Genomic DNA, 16,570 nt, shown 5'->3' with positions numbered 1-16,570 from the left:
TACAAATACTTAAGCTCCTCTAAAAACACTTATGCCTGCCTATTTTGATAATTTAAACACAAAAAAAACCCTCTAAAAATGCTTATACCTGAGTATTTTAATAGTTTTATCACAAAAAATGCATTTAGTCATGAAAATATGAAAATACAGTAATTAGTTAATATTTCTGAGTGAAAAGTACCATGAATGGGCAAATTTTCTGCAAATAATGGGTAGATACGTTCCACATTGAAATCTGCGAATATTGAGACCGTGAATACAGGGGGTTTACTGTATATGGTCCACAGAAAAATCTGCGAATATTTGTGGGTCAACTGTACATATGGAACATTACTGTATTAATTGGAATACTGTACTGCATTAAATGTAGATAAAGCTGCTGTAAGAGAGAGAGAGAGAGAGAGAGAGAGAGAGAGAGAGAGAGAGAGAGAGAGAGAGAGAGAAAAGCAGGTACTGTAAGTGCATAGTGCACATGTATGCATTCACACGTAGGTTAGCAATAGGCTAAGCTTGTACAGTGATTTTACATAAAAACACAATTATTTACATAACTATGTAATTAAACTTACAGCAAATCTTATACAAATACACAGCCTTTTAAATAATTTCTTATATTTAACCAACAATTTTAGCTTTGCTTTCATTTTTTTGCAAATTTAAGCTCTCATAAATTCAGTCACCACCTGAATTATGCATTGGAGGCGGAGGAGATGGAGGTGACGGGGAGTAGACCCCTGATTAGTAGAGGTAGAAGATTGAGGAAATTTCATTGGCCAAGATGATACTGTCATTGTTAACCTACACACATAAATTGGAACAGTTGTCAAATTAACTGCTTGGCAATTAGAGTCTATATATGCACAGGGGAACATTGGTATTTTTGTACATGTTAGTGAGAACAATCTTGCTATCAACTGGGAAGGGGACAAAAAGGATTGTATATTCTGATAACGCACTAGAAAGGAATATCATTGAATCTAGCTTTATAAAAGCAAGCTACAGCCATAATATGAATATCACTCAAGGGATGTATAAACTTGATCCTTTTAATGTCAAAAGAAATTTGTAAATTGTTTAAATTTTAAGGTAGGCAGTAGAGATGTATGGAAATAGGATTATCATATTTGTAAACACAGAACAGAGGCAGCAGTGCTAATGAGATTTCTAACCCTGCCTCCCTGACACATGTCAGGTGTGGATCTGCAGTCTCCAATGGTCGGTACATTTATTACACAATACTGTAACCCCCCGTATTTGCGTTCTCACGATTCGCAGACTAATGTAGTCACGGATTTCTCTTTGGAACGTATCTACCCATTATTTAAGGAAAATTCGCCCATTCGCAGTATTTTTCACTGAGAAATATTCACTAAATGCTGTATTTTCATCTCATTTTCATGACTAAATGCGCTTTTTGTGATAAAGCTATTAAAATACTCAGGTAATGCTCGAGTTACAATAATTCACCTTACGATAATTCAATTTTGCAATGGGGTAAGCAGTTAATACTGATACGAAAATATTATTTATAAAATAGGCAGTGAGAGAGACCAAATTACAATAGACAACTTTTCCTCCATCTCTTTATCCCATCTTCTAGTTTAAAAAGTAAAAGAGAATGATAAAAGCATTGTTAGTAACATCATACTCGTGTAAATGTGTACAGCCATGAACAGCCGACCAGGAAACTGTTGTTTTGCTTATAACCGAATCGGATAACAAATGCTGTTTACCTGTATTTCAACCATCCTATGGTAATAAACAATTACCGTAGGTTATGGCACAAATGACGTTAAGTAGAATAGGACTGATATATTTTTACATTATACTGTACCCTTATTCGGTATGGGTAAAAGATCGTCAAGGAAATATACTGCTAAATCTAAGCTGCAAGTTGTAGCTGAAGCTGAGAAAACAATGTTCAAGCTGCTAATGACTATACTGTAAGTTATCATGCACCAGCAACATGGATGAAACTCAATCGTAATTAAAATGGGAGAGAAAGTATTTTAATCAAAACTACTTGGCATGAAAGAACACATTACTGTTATTTTTACGCCGATAAACGATAAATATGTAAAGCTTGTATTATGATGAAATCAAGTGGAAATAGCGAATGGAATCTTGAATTTTTTTTCGCAAAACAAACGCCCCCAAACGGCCATCGTCATCTAATAATGAAAATAATAGATACATTAATTTCACAACGAGACGTATTTTAATTATGTTTTGACTCAAAAACACTTTGTATAATGAAAAATAACCCTGCCCCTGATAAATAAAGTTTCTAGACTCTAGAGATTCATTTATGCTAACTAGAAGCAAGAAAAGCCCTCTGAACTGAGTTAAATGCGGCGAAATAAACACAACGTAAACATTTCCAAACCAAAACACTGATTGCTCTGAATGCAATTTTTAATACAAAAGCAGTATAAGAATATATACAATATTGGATACAGTGAATTAAGGTATAACATTTTAAAAGATCCATGGAAAAGATGCATATTCGTTATGTTGACGTTTGTATAGTACGACATGCGAATATAGAGTACAGTATAATGTAGGCTACTCTGCCATGTATGTATACGGTATACCATAGTGTAGGCTAAGCTAATTCTTGTTTGTTATTCATTTTCTCTTTGTACTGAATTATCATAAGTCACTTTGCATGAACCTCCAGAATTAGCTGATATTAATAATTACTATACCGTGTATGTAAGAGAATATTGTATAGTGTAGGGTAAGCTACCATATATGTATACATGGTACTGAATACCCTAGTATAGGCCAGGCTATGTTCGAGATACATTTTGGTATTTCTTACGTTTTTTCCAACAAACGATGGTTTTTTTTTGGAACCCAACCCCATCGTAAGTAGGATAACACCTGTATAAGCATTTTTAGTTAGTTTTGTGTGTGTTTGAACTATCAAAATAGGCAGTTCTAAGTGTTTTTAGGAGGGTTCTGAGTATTCGCTGGTTTCAGCTATTTGCGGGGGGTGTGTGGTACGCATCCCCTGCGAGTGGGGGCGATTTACTGTATACACAGTTGGATGTAGATCAGACCATGGAGTGGGATATGCTGCAGTCCCAAACAAACTATATCAGTTTTCTCTACCTAATAATGGTTCAATATTCACAGCAAAGTTGTGCACAATTGCATCAGCCATAAAAATAATTAAAGAAACCTCATGTAATAATTTTGTGATTTTTATTAAAGAAACCTCATGTAATAATTTTGTGATTTTTATTGACTCGAGAAGTGCCATAGAAGCAATTCAGAGTTAGAAATCAGAAAGTAATATTGTACAACAAATCACATTATATCTCCATAAGTTATATAATACTGTAGTGGGAAAAACTTAGAAATATGTTGGATCCTTGCCCATTTAGGGATCAAAGGAAATGAAGAGGCTGATAGAGCAGCCAAAGAAGCAACCCATATGACAAGATCAAATGTGAGTACAGTATCATAAATAAATGGCAATATACTGTTTATGGAGTGAAGAACCTGAAAATAACACATTAAAACAAATAAACCTAATATTAGAAAGTGGAGTTCATCATACCAGAGAGAGACACATGCACAAGTAATTCTGACACGTCTCCGTGTAGGCCATACTCGTCTGACACATAAACATTTAATGAGCAGCCCACATGGCCCGGCTCCCAAGCATCGAGTGCAAGGTGATAATAATGGTCAGACGTGTTGTGCGAGTGTCCTAAGTATGACCAGCAACGACTGTCAACTTTTGGAAATAAATCAATGAAGGAAATTTTTGTCAAAATCTGCATTTTCAGTTCCCATTTTTATGTTCATGAAGAGATGTAATTTAGTTGATAGAATGCAAATATAAGTAAATTATGGCAATGCAAAAATCCATAGGTCATTCAATGAATTTAAAATAACAAAATTTTTTTTATGTTCATTTACTTATTCCGATTTTATATTTTTTATGCATGTATGATACGCGAGAAAATGTATTTATTGTGTGCATGTGTTCCAGTGTTAGTGTGTGCTTCTGTGCAGTTTTTAGTTTAATTTTCACTCATTCGTCATCACACTGAATGAACTATTCGGTTCCAGAGCTTGGCCTCAGGCCTAGACTTGGTATTTTATTTTATTCTAATCCTTCAGGCCATCCCTATGAGAGCTGAAAGTCAGCTCAGTGGTCTGGTTAAACTACTTTAATGATATTGACCCCTGAGAGTATACTGTATTGTGATTTTTAGCCAAATGAGTTTGGAAGGCCACTCCTATCTTGACACCCACCTGTGGGTGGATCTGTAGTCTCAAATGGTTGTGTATGTTCATTAATACTGTCTCTGTAGTATATATATTTGTGACTTCTAATACTATGTATCAGTCCTTCGTCAATGGCTTGAAAATAAAGTCGAAATCGGTCAGGACCAGCATCTTGTCTCTTATTTTTCACGTGTGGTATATATATGTATATGTATATATGCAGGCGGTCCCTGGTTTACGACAGGTCCGGCTTACGATGTTCCAAGGTTATGATGCGTTTCAAATACATTCATCAAAAATTATTGCCCAGTTTACGACGCATGTTCCAGGCTTACGATGCGTCGTACGCTGATCCGACGGAAGATATGGCTCCAAAACGACAGAATAATAAAATTTGGAGTTTTTTTTATGAGAAACTTAATAAAAATACAGTTTGCATCATTTTCAATACACCCAAAGCATTAAAAGTAAGGTTTTCTTAGTATTTTTGACAATTTTCGACGATTTTTCGGTTTACGACATAGTGTAAAAATGGAACCCCGTTGTAAACCAGGGACTGCCTGTATATATACATATAGATATATATAATATATATATATATATATATATATATATATATATATATATATATATATATATATATATATATATATATATATATATATATATATATATATATATATATATATATATATAAACTTTACAGATACAGAACTTGCAAAAGATAGTTCCAAAATTTAAAATGAGTTCTCAAAACAAAAAGCCCCAGTACCTGGCAGGGTTTGCAAAAAATCTCTTGGGGAAAATTGAAGAGCAAGCCCTGTTGGTATAATATTGGTGGGATAAATTTTGACAAGAAGAACCACTGACATTTTGTGAGTCTAGGAGGTAAGATATAAAGTAGCTGGCATAAAATTCATCTGTAGCAATGGGGGAGAAACATGAATTCTGTTGGAATGGTGATGGGGCAAGACAAAATGACACAGGCATACTGCCCAAAGATTAAGTGTTTTAGAAATGGGCTAAGAAATTGAAGAATAGTGGAGATTAAGAGGATCTTTGGAATGAAGGTACAGTAATGTGTGTGATTTTTGGTTTTTCACTGTATTCAGGAAGACCAGAAGAATTTATGAACAGCATATATAAAAGAAATTGTTTATAGGAACTGCTGAAAAAAGGTGTGGAAGTAGCAGCAGCAGCAGGTGTGCTGGGGCAGGTACTAGGGAAAGGTATACGTACTGACTTGTAGTGGTAGTAGTAGTATGTGGTTTGATTTCAAGGGAGAGAGATTCTGCCTTGTTACATCAAGAAACCCTTTCCACCTGAAGCTACTGAGATTACAGCAAATTGATGGGGTTGTTTTGAAATATTGTTTAGAAAACAAAAATTTCTTTGTTCAATACAAACCCATCAGTCTACTTATAAGTGCCTGGTCTGCATACCTAGCCCTTGTTGGCTGCTCATCTTTGGAGTTGCTAATTGCTTGGAAGCAGAAATAAGTTGATGGGTTTGCATTAGAAAAATTTCTTTAAAGAAAAAATGTTAAAAGTGCAGTTTTTTATATCTTAAACAGTTGATATTAGGTAATAAGAAATCAAATTGCATTTAGATATTTTAATAATTTTTTTGCAAAATAATGTAAAATTATTAATTATGCTTTGGAAAATATTGAGGTTGTATTACTTTACGTATATATATTCCAGACCAACAAGCAGCGTGTTATTATTCCCGTATCAGGAACCATATCAGGTAATAATGTTAGTGGAGGAGTACCCATAAGGTCCCAACCTGGAAGCCTTACCTTACCTGCTTCTGCATTACCCCCAGGTGTGCTGTCTAATACTCAGCCAGGGTCAGTTGTTATGATTCCTGCCCACTATATGTCTCAGGTGAGTTGGGAAAATCAGTTATTCAGGATTTAATTATTTATGTGTTTTTATATATTACAGTACAAGGAAATAGTGTGACCAGTGATTTCAGAAAATGACAGGAATATTCTGTAAATTGATGTACCTACTGTTTCACTCAGGGGCCTCGCCTAAACCCTGGAATTCCTAGAGATTCCACTAAATTTCTGCTTTGAAGACATATGGAATTCAAGTACTGTATTTACTGACATGTTTTTACAGGAAAATGGTGTAGTATTCATTATGTTAATTTATTCAAACATCCAGCCCAAGTTGAAACTGAAGGAAAACTTATTAAAACAGTTTTATTTATTAAGATAATATAGTCACATTAAGTAAAGTAGGCCATATTTAAACCAAGTGTAGTCACAGCATGAGAAAAGCTGACTGGGCAGGGACAGCTGAGTGTAGTGACACTGTTTCAAGTTAAGAACTTACTCTGTCAGAAGTCACTGGGGTCACATATCAAATTGAACTTGCTCTTTGTTTAACGTTTGGAGTGCTAAGAAATTCTGAGGTGCGCTGCTAAATAAAGTGTATCTTGATGCATTATGTACTGTACTTGTATTTCAGAAAAACAGTCACAATCCAAGATCTGTTTTTAAAAGAAATTTTTATGATAACGTAGCTGCTGCTTGTCCTCAAAGGAGTTACTGTTGTGGTCCCACCAGGTCTCCATAAGACAGACCAACCAGTATCAAAGAATTCTTTCATAGTTGGTCTTTGCCAGAATAGTGCTTTTGAGTTGGCATGGTGATCGAGTGCAAAAGGACTTGAGGGAAAATGGCTATTTCCCTGGCCTACAGTGATTACTCAGTTTTCCCTTCATTCTAATCTCACAGATGTGACAACAATGCATGAGTTGGTCAGATACCTAATACTGTACTATTGTGGTCTGTAGTAGTAATTAGATGCAACACAGGTCACTCCAGAAAAATTTAATTATCGTGTTGCAGATTTTTCGAAATTCGTGGATGTCGTTGCAGGAAAGCTACATGCATAGTCTTAACCCCCTGTAAAAAGCTTTAGTTCTTTAATATTGTTGCAGTTAGGCACAGTTGTTAAATCCCAGCAGCCGGTAGTATATCATCGAGGGTTGGGATTTTGGATTAGGCTACTAGGGTACGTCATGTGTTCAGATTTTGCAAAATAATTGGGATTTGCAGTTTCCTTTGTGTTTAACTCGTGGCTTGGTTTTAACCCACAGTGTCATGAGGATGTTGCCAATGCATGTGTGGCTCACCTTTCCTGAGTTTTTGAAAATTTTCTTTGGAAAATTCTATAATATATTGTTTCAACCCAATGCAAATGTTTTATACAGTCCAACCTCTTTAATCCAGCACTCTCTGGTCTGGCAACTTTCATTGTCTAGCACTTTTGAATCAGCACCGTTAGTTCGTTGAGCAGCTATGAGGACAGTGTCAAATGTTTTGGTTTTGTGATTTTTTGGGGTTTTGGAACTGAAGCTTGCTCCTTAAATACATAAGCAGCTTCTTTCTGTATATACTGTATCATGCAATCCATAAAATTTTATCCTGGACCACAATTTCATCATATATGTCCTGTGTAACATGCATTTTCGATTCATCATTTTTTTTTTTTTTTTTTTTTTTTTGGTAGATGACACTAGGCTAAGTTTTCTATGCCTGCCTCAGTTTCTGTAAATACCACTAGTAATGCATATTATATCTAAGTTAGCTTTTAACTAATAAGTAGGCCTAGAAGTAGAAGTTCATCAGGTTAAATGCAAATCGTGCATTCAACCAGACTTGCGGCTCTAAGAATTCATTACTATTCCTTAAATTACCAGTTGCTTACTATTGAGTGCAAGACAATGTCAGGACTGACATAAACAACCGAATCGAGAAAATACTGTTTGCAGATGTTACTCATAGTTTCTAAAACTATTTAAGTTGCATTTTTTAATTCTAGCTTCGATAATTTATGAAAAAATGTATTTCCAAAATGCGCTTCATTCATCAACTAATAGCGGTGATGATGTGAGTAAAATGCACTCAGCTGATGATTTTAAGAATGTAAGCGTTATCAGGGTGCAAGTGGTGCATGATTGCTATGTTCATGAATTATAATGTGATATGATATTAATACATGAAATATATTGCATATTATTTTATATGGTGTTACTGTTCACTAGAAGTAGAAAAAAAGTTGCTCCACGGTACTGCTTTGACTTGGCTGTTTACTAATCACACCCTTTATAGTCCACATGACTGGCAACAACAAAATTTGTTTGTTTTTGTCTTCCAAAGATGTGTTACTTGTACTTCCCTTTTTTTAAAATTATGAACACACTCAGTGTGTGCTTATGTACTAATACCTATTGGTGAAAGTGACTCAAATTATCAGTATCTTTTCCAGAGACAGAGACAGAGAGAGAGAGAAAGAGTTTATCTCTTCAATCTCACAAGTAATGTTAATCCATTTTTGTTTACCTGCTGGTCACAACCTTTATAATAAAGTCGGCTTGATTTTGAATCAGCCGCCATTAGTTTGTTGAGTGGCCATGATGGCGGTGTCACGTATTGTTTACAACTTTCTGGCAGCAAAAATTTGCCATATATCTTTTGTTTTCATAAAAATAATTGTTAGTAATGAAAATGTGTGAAGTCAAATATGTTTTTGATATTAACTTTAAATGAATAAATATATTTTTTTAAAGATTCCAGTTGAGAAGGCTCTACCAAGCCAAAACTTTTAATCGAAACAGTGAGACACTTTGCAACGCACGAATTCCTTACTCTTAGAGGGCTTGAAAGACTTACAGGTGATACGGTTTTGATAATTTCTGTTATATAGCTGTGTGTTTACCTATTAGAGATGCCACCCATGAGATCAGATGATGCTAGAGGTAAGAACGGCAAGCATAAATCTTTATCTATGCTAGAAAATATTTCTCCTGTTAGCAAATGTTTAGTGTTCATTTTCCACAATAGATGGCAGTGTGCTTTGCTTACATTTTGACAGCAAAGTGTCAAAATGCACTCAGTGATCGTTGAAATTTGTTCTTTATTTTTGTCTTTCATTACCCTCTACAAGCAAAATAAATGATGAAGAAACTAATAGCGATAATTATGAAGTTAATAAATTTAAGAGATGAAAGTCACTGATAATATTCAGCAGATTCTGAGAAAATGTAAGTAGTTGACTTACAGTTAAGCTAACCAGGGAATGTAAGCTAAATGTTCTAAGTAAAGTACACTTTTAAAGATAATTATACAGAACGAAGCTATAAAATGATAAAGTGAAAATATATGAGTAATAAGATGATAAAAAGTGGTGTCAGAAATTAGCCAAGTAGTAGGTTAAGTCGGCAGCTAAGCTATTTGTTTGTGGAATTAGCTAGCAAGACTATGTTTACATAGGGCTTCATTTTTTACTGGTGTATTATATATTCCTGGATTTTCTGTGGTCTGGCAGTGGCCTGGTCCCAAGGTTCCCATATTTAAGAGGTTGGACTGTATACTAAATATAATAGAATATGAAGTGTCAGTAGTACAATACTTAACGAAATCAGATATAAAACTTGTGAATGATGTTTTATCAGTGTTCTCAGACAGTGTTACTCAGCCTGTCCCCAAATTTGTTTGCTGCCATACCTACTTTTTCTACGGGTTTGATTTTGTATTATTTTCATACTTATAGCTATGTTAATGAGGATGTTGTGAAACAAAATTATGCATGTTCTTTGAAGGTTACAAATTTCGACATGATCAGAGCTTTATTGATCTAGCAGCTTTTTATTTTTGTTAACATTAAGTTTTATGAGAATTCTTGATCTATTTAAGCATATTCCTTAATAATGAAAATTTTTTAGGAGATTTGCAAGCTGTGAGTACAGTAAAGAATTTATCATAACATGTAGGAATAATAGAGAGAAGGATAAAGAAGTATCATATGCCCTGCACATGAGTTTTTAGTTTTTGTATTTATCTGCTGCTATTATATAGAGCCAGTCATTGCTGTTCTGCACTGGTATTATTGAAGCTCTACATTAAAAGTCAAATGAGCATTTTATGAAAGCTTTTTTATGTGTGCAGGGTTGTATTGATGCCATAACATTATTGTTATTTGTTTGGTATGGCATACAAAAATGTATGAAATCTTTACACCATCTGAAATGCGCTGCTTGAATTTTGGTTGTCGTATAACAGGGATTGAAACATTGGGTAAAAACCAGTGCACTGTACTATATTTAGTGATAATCACAATTATATGAATCACATACTGTTTAGGGATGTTAACTTTATAAAAACTTGTACAATAACAATACACAAGAAAAAGAAAAAGAAAAAAATATTCACATGTAAATCCAGTACTTTTTCACTATAGTATTAATGACAGCATGCATTATACAGTGTGTCTTTAATACTACAGTGAAAGTCATTAAATTATTAAATTTACATACAAATTTAATGAGTTCATTTGTGGATTACATGTAGTAAATATTATTTCATCAAGGCTAGTAGTCATATAAATATTTGTAATTTTTAATAGTTAGAGATTTAATTCTAGTACTTTTGATCAGGAATTCAATACTATCATAAAAGACAAGAAGTGAAACCAACAGCAATCCCTGGGTATATTTATGAGCAAATAAATAAAAAGTTGTCATGGGAGAGAGAGGGGCAGTACATTCCCCCATCAAGTCTCAAGGCACACTGATCCCCCTCTGTCCTGTGCTGAGCTACTACACTTCCCATAAGTCATTTATGGACCATTAAAGTGATATGAACATCTTTCCTGCTAAATTCATCCAAATCTTATGCTGCATAATATTAATACTCACTTGAGTTAGCCAGTCAATCATTCAACCTTTTATGTTCGTATGATGATGCCCATCCATTAAGGGTTAATAATTAACTGCCCAGAATTAAACTTCTTCAACAAAAACATGTTCTCTTCACTGTTATACACAAAAATGCTAACAAACACATGTCCTCTTCAATGTTATACCCAAAAATGCTAACATAAAATAAGTATAAAAAGTCTTTTTCTTCCTAACACTTAAAGCATAACATAGGAGGTAAACAGTCTCTCTGCCCTCATACTACTATAAAATGCATTTGTGTCATAATTTACCTAATTCTTTCAGTCCTTGAGAACTTATTGCATTATAAAATGTTTTTTTTTTTTCAATACCACAGTGAAAGTTGGACCCACTAGTTGCATTTGAAAATAAAAAGGTAAACTATATTTTCATTTATAGCTACAACCTATTAGTGTATTGCCATTACAACCAGTCCAACAGCTGCTGAAGCTTCTTGAATAGGATGAAAGAGACTGACAAGCTTTGGAGAGGACATTTGCAGAGGATGTATAATCCTGAAGTAGCAAAATAGTTAGTAATGAGGAGGACCGTGACAAACAAAGTGAACTTGAGAAAATCTTGTAAAGGGACCCCTGAAGATGTCAGGTAGTCTAATTGAACTAACAGAAAAGGAATCACTGGAGATGTGGTAGACATCACAACAGTTGGGGCACTAGTGCGACACTGACACAGGAGAGAGAAAACCTGAAGGATGAGCAGATCAAGAACATTAATTGAAACTCTCTTCTCAGAAGAATCATATAACATGACAGAGATGGGAATTGAGTGATTTAGCCATGAGAGGAGAGAACAAAATAAAAGCTCAGTCTTATGGCCCAGTAAGTGTCAATAATGATAACATTCCTCCCCGAAGGTTAGCACAAAAGGGATAAAGTGGAACAATAACCAAAAAAAGGTTCATTCACATATTCTAAGTTTAAACAAAAATAGAAGTAAGTAAAAACAAAAGCAGCACAAGACAACTATTACCATAAAAGAATATTTATTTACAAAAATCCATACCTAATAAACATACAATGAATGTAGGGGGGGGACCAACTCCACCCCTGCCCCCCAAAGCTGAAGATATAAGACACATTACTTACTATTAGAGAAGTAATGGAAATCCTGTGGTAAGGGCTAGAGAAAGGAAAAACCTACTCTGTACAATTGAAGACTGATATAAAATGATTAAAAAGTTGATAAATTCAAAAGAGAAATGGTATGTCTATATATATATATATATATTATATATATATATATATATATATATATATATATATATATATATATATATATATATATATATATATATATATATATATATATATATATATATATATATATATATATATATATATATATATATATATATATATATATATTATATATATATATATATATATATATATAATAGAAATTTATATATATATATATATATATATAAAAGGCTTTAGTAATAAAAATTTTGTTTCTATTGATACTGTAACAAATTAAATTCAATATTTTTTGTGCTTTCATGCCATTTAGTTTAAGAGCTGACATTTTTTCTTATGCATTGGTAAGTTACAGTTTTGTTTGCCATTGAAAAGTTTTGTATCAAATTTATTTTGTGGATTTGGAGGTGTCCAAGACATTCTATACATATTTTTCTTTAAGTTTTGATATCATATTGTATAGTAATGGATTCAAAAATTTATTTCACAGCTTCAGCAGTCAACTAACACAAATACCACAACTGTTCAGATGTCAACTCAAGCTCCACCTGGAACAATAATACAGCAGCCTCCAAAGCCACAACCTCCTCGCAGTCTTATCGATGCCAATGGGATAAGACCGAGAAAACCCTGCAATTGTACAAAAAGCCAGTGTCTTAAATTGTAAGTATCTGGTCACCCCTAGGTTGAATTATTCTCTTGGTTTAATTCTGTCAACTTTTGAACAGGAATTTTGGTGTTTCATGATGGCTGTTGACTTATAGAACTGAAGGTTTTATTTAAAAGTGTGTTATGAATCTTATTATTGCCTTGAAATTTTCTAAGAAAATATGCAATAGGCAAGGGATTGGTACGTTACATGCTCATGCAATGTACATTTCTCTTAATCGGTATAACAGGTTAAATGAGAGAGTTGTTCTTGAAAGAATAGCTTGCATCGTTTGTCTAAGTAAGATCCCAGTGCTGGGATCAGCCCCCTGCTCGCTGCATCATTAAACTATTCTTTTCTCAGCTATTCACTTATTTGAATGCATTTGGTAGGCAGTGTTTTAGAGCTTGTGTTTTTGTCAATCTCTTAGTCTATATCCAGTGTTTTCCTGACTAAATACATTTTTTATAATAAAAAAATTATTACTAATTTTCAAATATTACATTACTGTGTAATAATGTAAACAGCAAAATGTTAATAACATTTTTGTAAATTAAAAAATGTTCACCCCAAGTCAAGCCAAATGCAAAGCTCTAGTGAAAGGAAAATGCATCTTGGGATGCTGATACACCTAGGCGCAATGCTACTTGACACGCTGTTGGCTGGCATTTGCAAAGAAGCCAATCCATGAGCTCCATTCAGTTTCCTTGGCGCTCATTGGTTTTACCCTTAGCACTGATCGGCTGTCTACCCACCAAGACTTTCTCCGAGATGTATGTGTGGTGGCTGCATCTCTGCCAGTTCACTGCGTGTGCCTCTACGTTTTTGTACTGTGCTAGTGTTTCTCTGTGTACCTGTGCAATTCTGTGTCCTTGTTTGCAATGTTAAATCTGTGTATTTTTTTAATCGTGCCCTAAGATGCCCCCCAAACGCCCTGCTCCTTCTAAGGTTTCTGGAAGAGCCTAAGTGCCAGAAGAAGGTCATGATGCACCAGGAGAAGGTACAACTTCTGGATATGCTGGAAGAAGGCAAGAGTTACGCAGCCATAGCCCGCCATTTTGACGTGAATGAGAGTACTGTGCCCAACATCAAGAAGAAATAGGTGGAGATAAGAAATTCCATGAGTGTTAGCTTCTTTGGTAGTGCAAAAACAGTTTCTACAGTGTGTGATAAGAGCATCATGAAGATGGAGTTGGCATTGGCGAGAAGGCACAACAACGTTACCAGTAGTTTTCAACTCTTACGGAAGGCGGCGGCGTATAGAAAGTAGACTTCTTAGGCTTTGACGAACTTGCCAAAGAAGAAGAAGAGCCACAAGCAGGACCATTGTCAGCTCCTCAATGTTTTCAGGCCAGCAAGGGGTGTTTCCACCATTTCCAGAAGCAGTTCCAACTGAGGAGTGTTTCCCTGCATGGGGAAGCAGCATCGGCAGACACAGAAGCGGCCATGAAATATCCTGAGACCTTCAAGAAAAACTTCAGGGACAAGGGCTACCATCCGCAACAGGTGTTCAAAATGGACAAGACTGGCTTGTTCTGGAAGAAGATGCCTTCCCTAACATACCTCATGAAGGACGAAGCCAGAGCCTCTGGGTTTAAGGCCCAGAAGGATAGGGTTACCCTCATAATGGTGGGAATGCAGCTGGCTTCATGCTGAAACCAGGCCTCATTTACAAGGCTGCAAACCCCAGGGCCCTCAAGAATAAGAACAGGGGTTGCTGCCTGTATTTTGGATGCATAATCCCAAAAGGGACCACCCTTCTAAGCATCAACATCTCTTCAGCATTTATGATTTATGTGTTCTGGGCTTGTCAACTGGGTTAAATTCTAGTTGAAATGCTTTATCAGTGTGTTTTTTTAGGGTCTGAAACAGATTAATTTAATTTACTCTATTACTTATGGGAAAGTTCATTGAATACTCAAACAATAGAGGTCTTTGCGTGGACAAAAAGGCACATAATTTCTGTTGTGCCCAGTTCTTACCAGGATGCCGCAACATTTGGGAGAATACCCTCAGAAAGGCACTTGTGTAGACATTTGCAGGGTTGTATAGCTGTTGTGGGGAACTTCCTTGCTGGATGTGTTTGCCACACCATTGAACACCATGCTACCACTAGTGTTTCTCACAATGGGACCCAGGAGCTTTGGAGGTAGACACCACACTCTAAACTTGGGATGGGCTTAATGTCAGCATGTGTCTACCATTCAAGCTGCTTGGGGAAGTCAAAGTGAAGTTTTGGATGTTGGGAAACACCCAGAACAGGAATAGTTCCTTGACCATGTGGATCTTGTCATGGACCATAACAGTTCTTTTCCTGCATGGAGATGTCTTCTGGAAATTCCCAGTATCCACTGGTTTGTCACCCATTCACTACATCTTCTCACATGGTAATTATCAAATGTGGATTAGACTTGGGAAATGATATGACCTCTTGTCACTTTGATATATCTGTTCTTTGAACTTCTGTAAAACCTCCAAGATAGGACTTGATTAATGCTGTTCTACCTTACCAGACATTTTACAAACCTCTGATGGATGCTTTTTGTTTAGATTTAACTCCTAAAACAGTTCTTGATTGCCTTGGCCTCCTTTTATGGCTTTCAGTGAGTTGCATGCCCTTTCAGGATGAGTGTCCTGGTCTAGCCATTAGTTCATGGTAGGACTCATCGTTGTCACCTGGGTTCATAGCCAAGATTCAGGTTTAAAGTAAGGATTGCCCACTCTTCAATTCCTTTGCTGTACCTGCTTACCTTCATCTTCTGTGCCCTGTAGGAGCCCTTAAATTTTAACTCCACAGGACAGAATCCTTTCAATTTTCTTGTTTGTTCCTGCACAGAAGTCATCAAAATCATCATCATGTGGGATTACCACTGTGAGTGCACCTCACTCAAGGCAATACTAAAGAGTGTTTGCAGTGTCCCCTTGGTCCCTACCTACATCCAGTTTTTATCCTTTTGCAATAACTCCATTCCTGCATGCTTTCTTCAGTGATGCTGTCCAATCTCTATAACTATTACTACTTGGTGCAATGTGGGGTTTTCTTGCAGTTCCACATCTAGATCTTTGTACTTCATCTCCTTAATATCCTGGATCTCTTTATCTTGCCATCCAACCACTCCAACTCCTTCTTTTCGCATTTGTAATGCTGGATGGCCAAAAGTACCCCAGTGTTTTTTTGACAACCTAAAATTTTATAAGATCAAATCACATCTAAGAATTCTATTTCTTACTGGCTGCAACAAGCCATTTCATGGGCTTAAGGGGATGTATCTCAAGAGGAGCCTTCACCACTCAGAGTCAAGCTCATGAGTTTTGAGACCTCTCATCCTTGATTTCTTCTAATGACTTTGAGCTCTGTGCTGTACTAAAGCAGGCACTTGCTCTTTGCTAAATATACCCGTGTGATGTTGTGCATAATTCACCATATCCCAGTTGTGTTAGTGCTGTCAGTTCACCTCACATGATGCATAGTAGGCATTACTAAAGTAGGTGTTTACATCATTCCTTCAACCCCTAGTTGCACTCCTTTTCAACTCCTTTTCACAGTCTTAACTGCAGTATAGGTGAAAGTGCCCTATTGCTGGGCTTTATAGCCTAAGTAAATATTGTAAATCATCCACTTATAATTCATTTTATGTTTACTTTTAGGGAACTAACATTGCTGCAACCCTTTTAATTTTTTTGATAGAGATCTGGAGTATTCATCTACTTCCCATTCATCCTT

The 16,570-nt window shown here is 35.5% G+C and overlaps 1 protein-coding gene across 1 annotated transcript in view; it reads left to right on the top strand.

The window, feature by feature from the left end:
- The window catches only part of LOC136855644 (protein lin-54 homolog), a 75,901-nt gene that overhangs the window by 32,157 nt on the left and 27,174 nt on the right, over nt 1-16,570 (top strand). The window contains 2 exon segments of the mRNA XM_067132838.1: nt 5,949-6,134; nt 12,688-12,860. Coding sequence (XP_066988939.1) covers nt 5,949-6,134; nt 12,688-12,860 — 359 coding nt within the window.

This window comes from Macrobrachium rosenbergii, chromosome 32 (genome assembly GCF_040412425.1).
Source record: "Macrobrachium rosenbergii isolate ZJJX-2024 chromosome 32, ASM4041242v1, whole genome shotgun sequence".
NCBI lineage: Eukaryota > Metazoa > Arthropoda > Malacostraca > Decapoda > Palaemonidae > Macrobrachium > Macrobrachium rosenbergii.
This window is presented reverse-complemented; position numbering and strand designations above follow the sequence as displayed.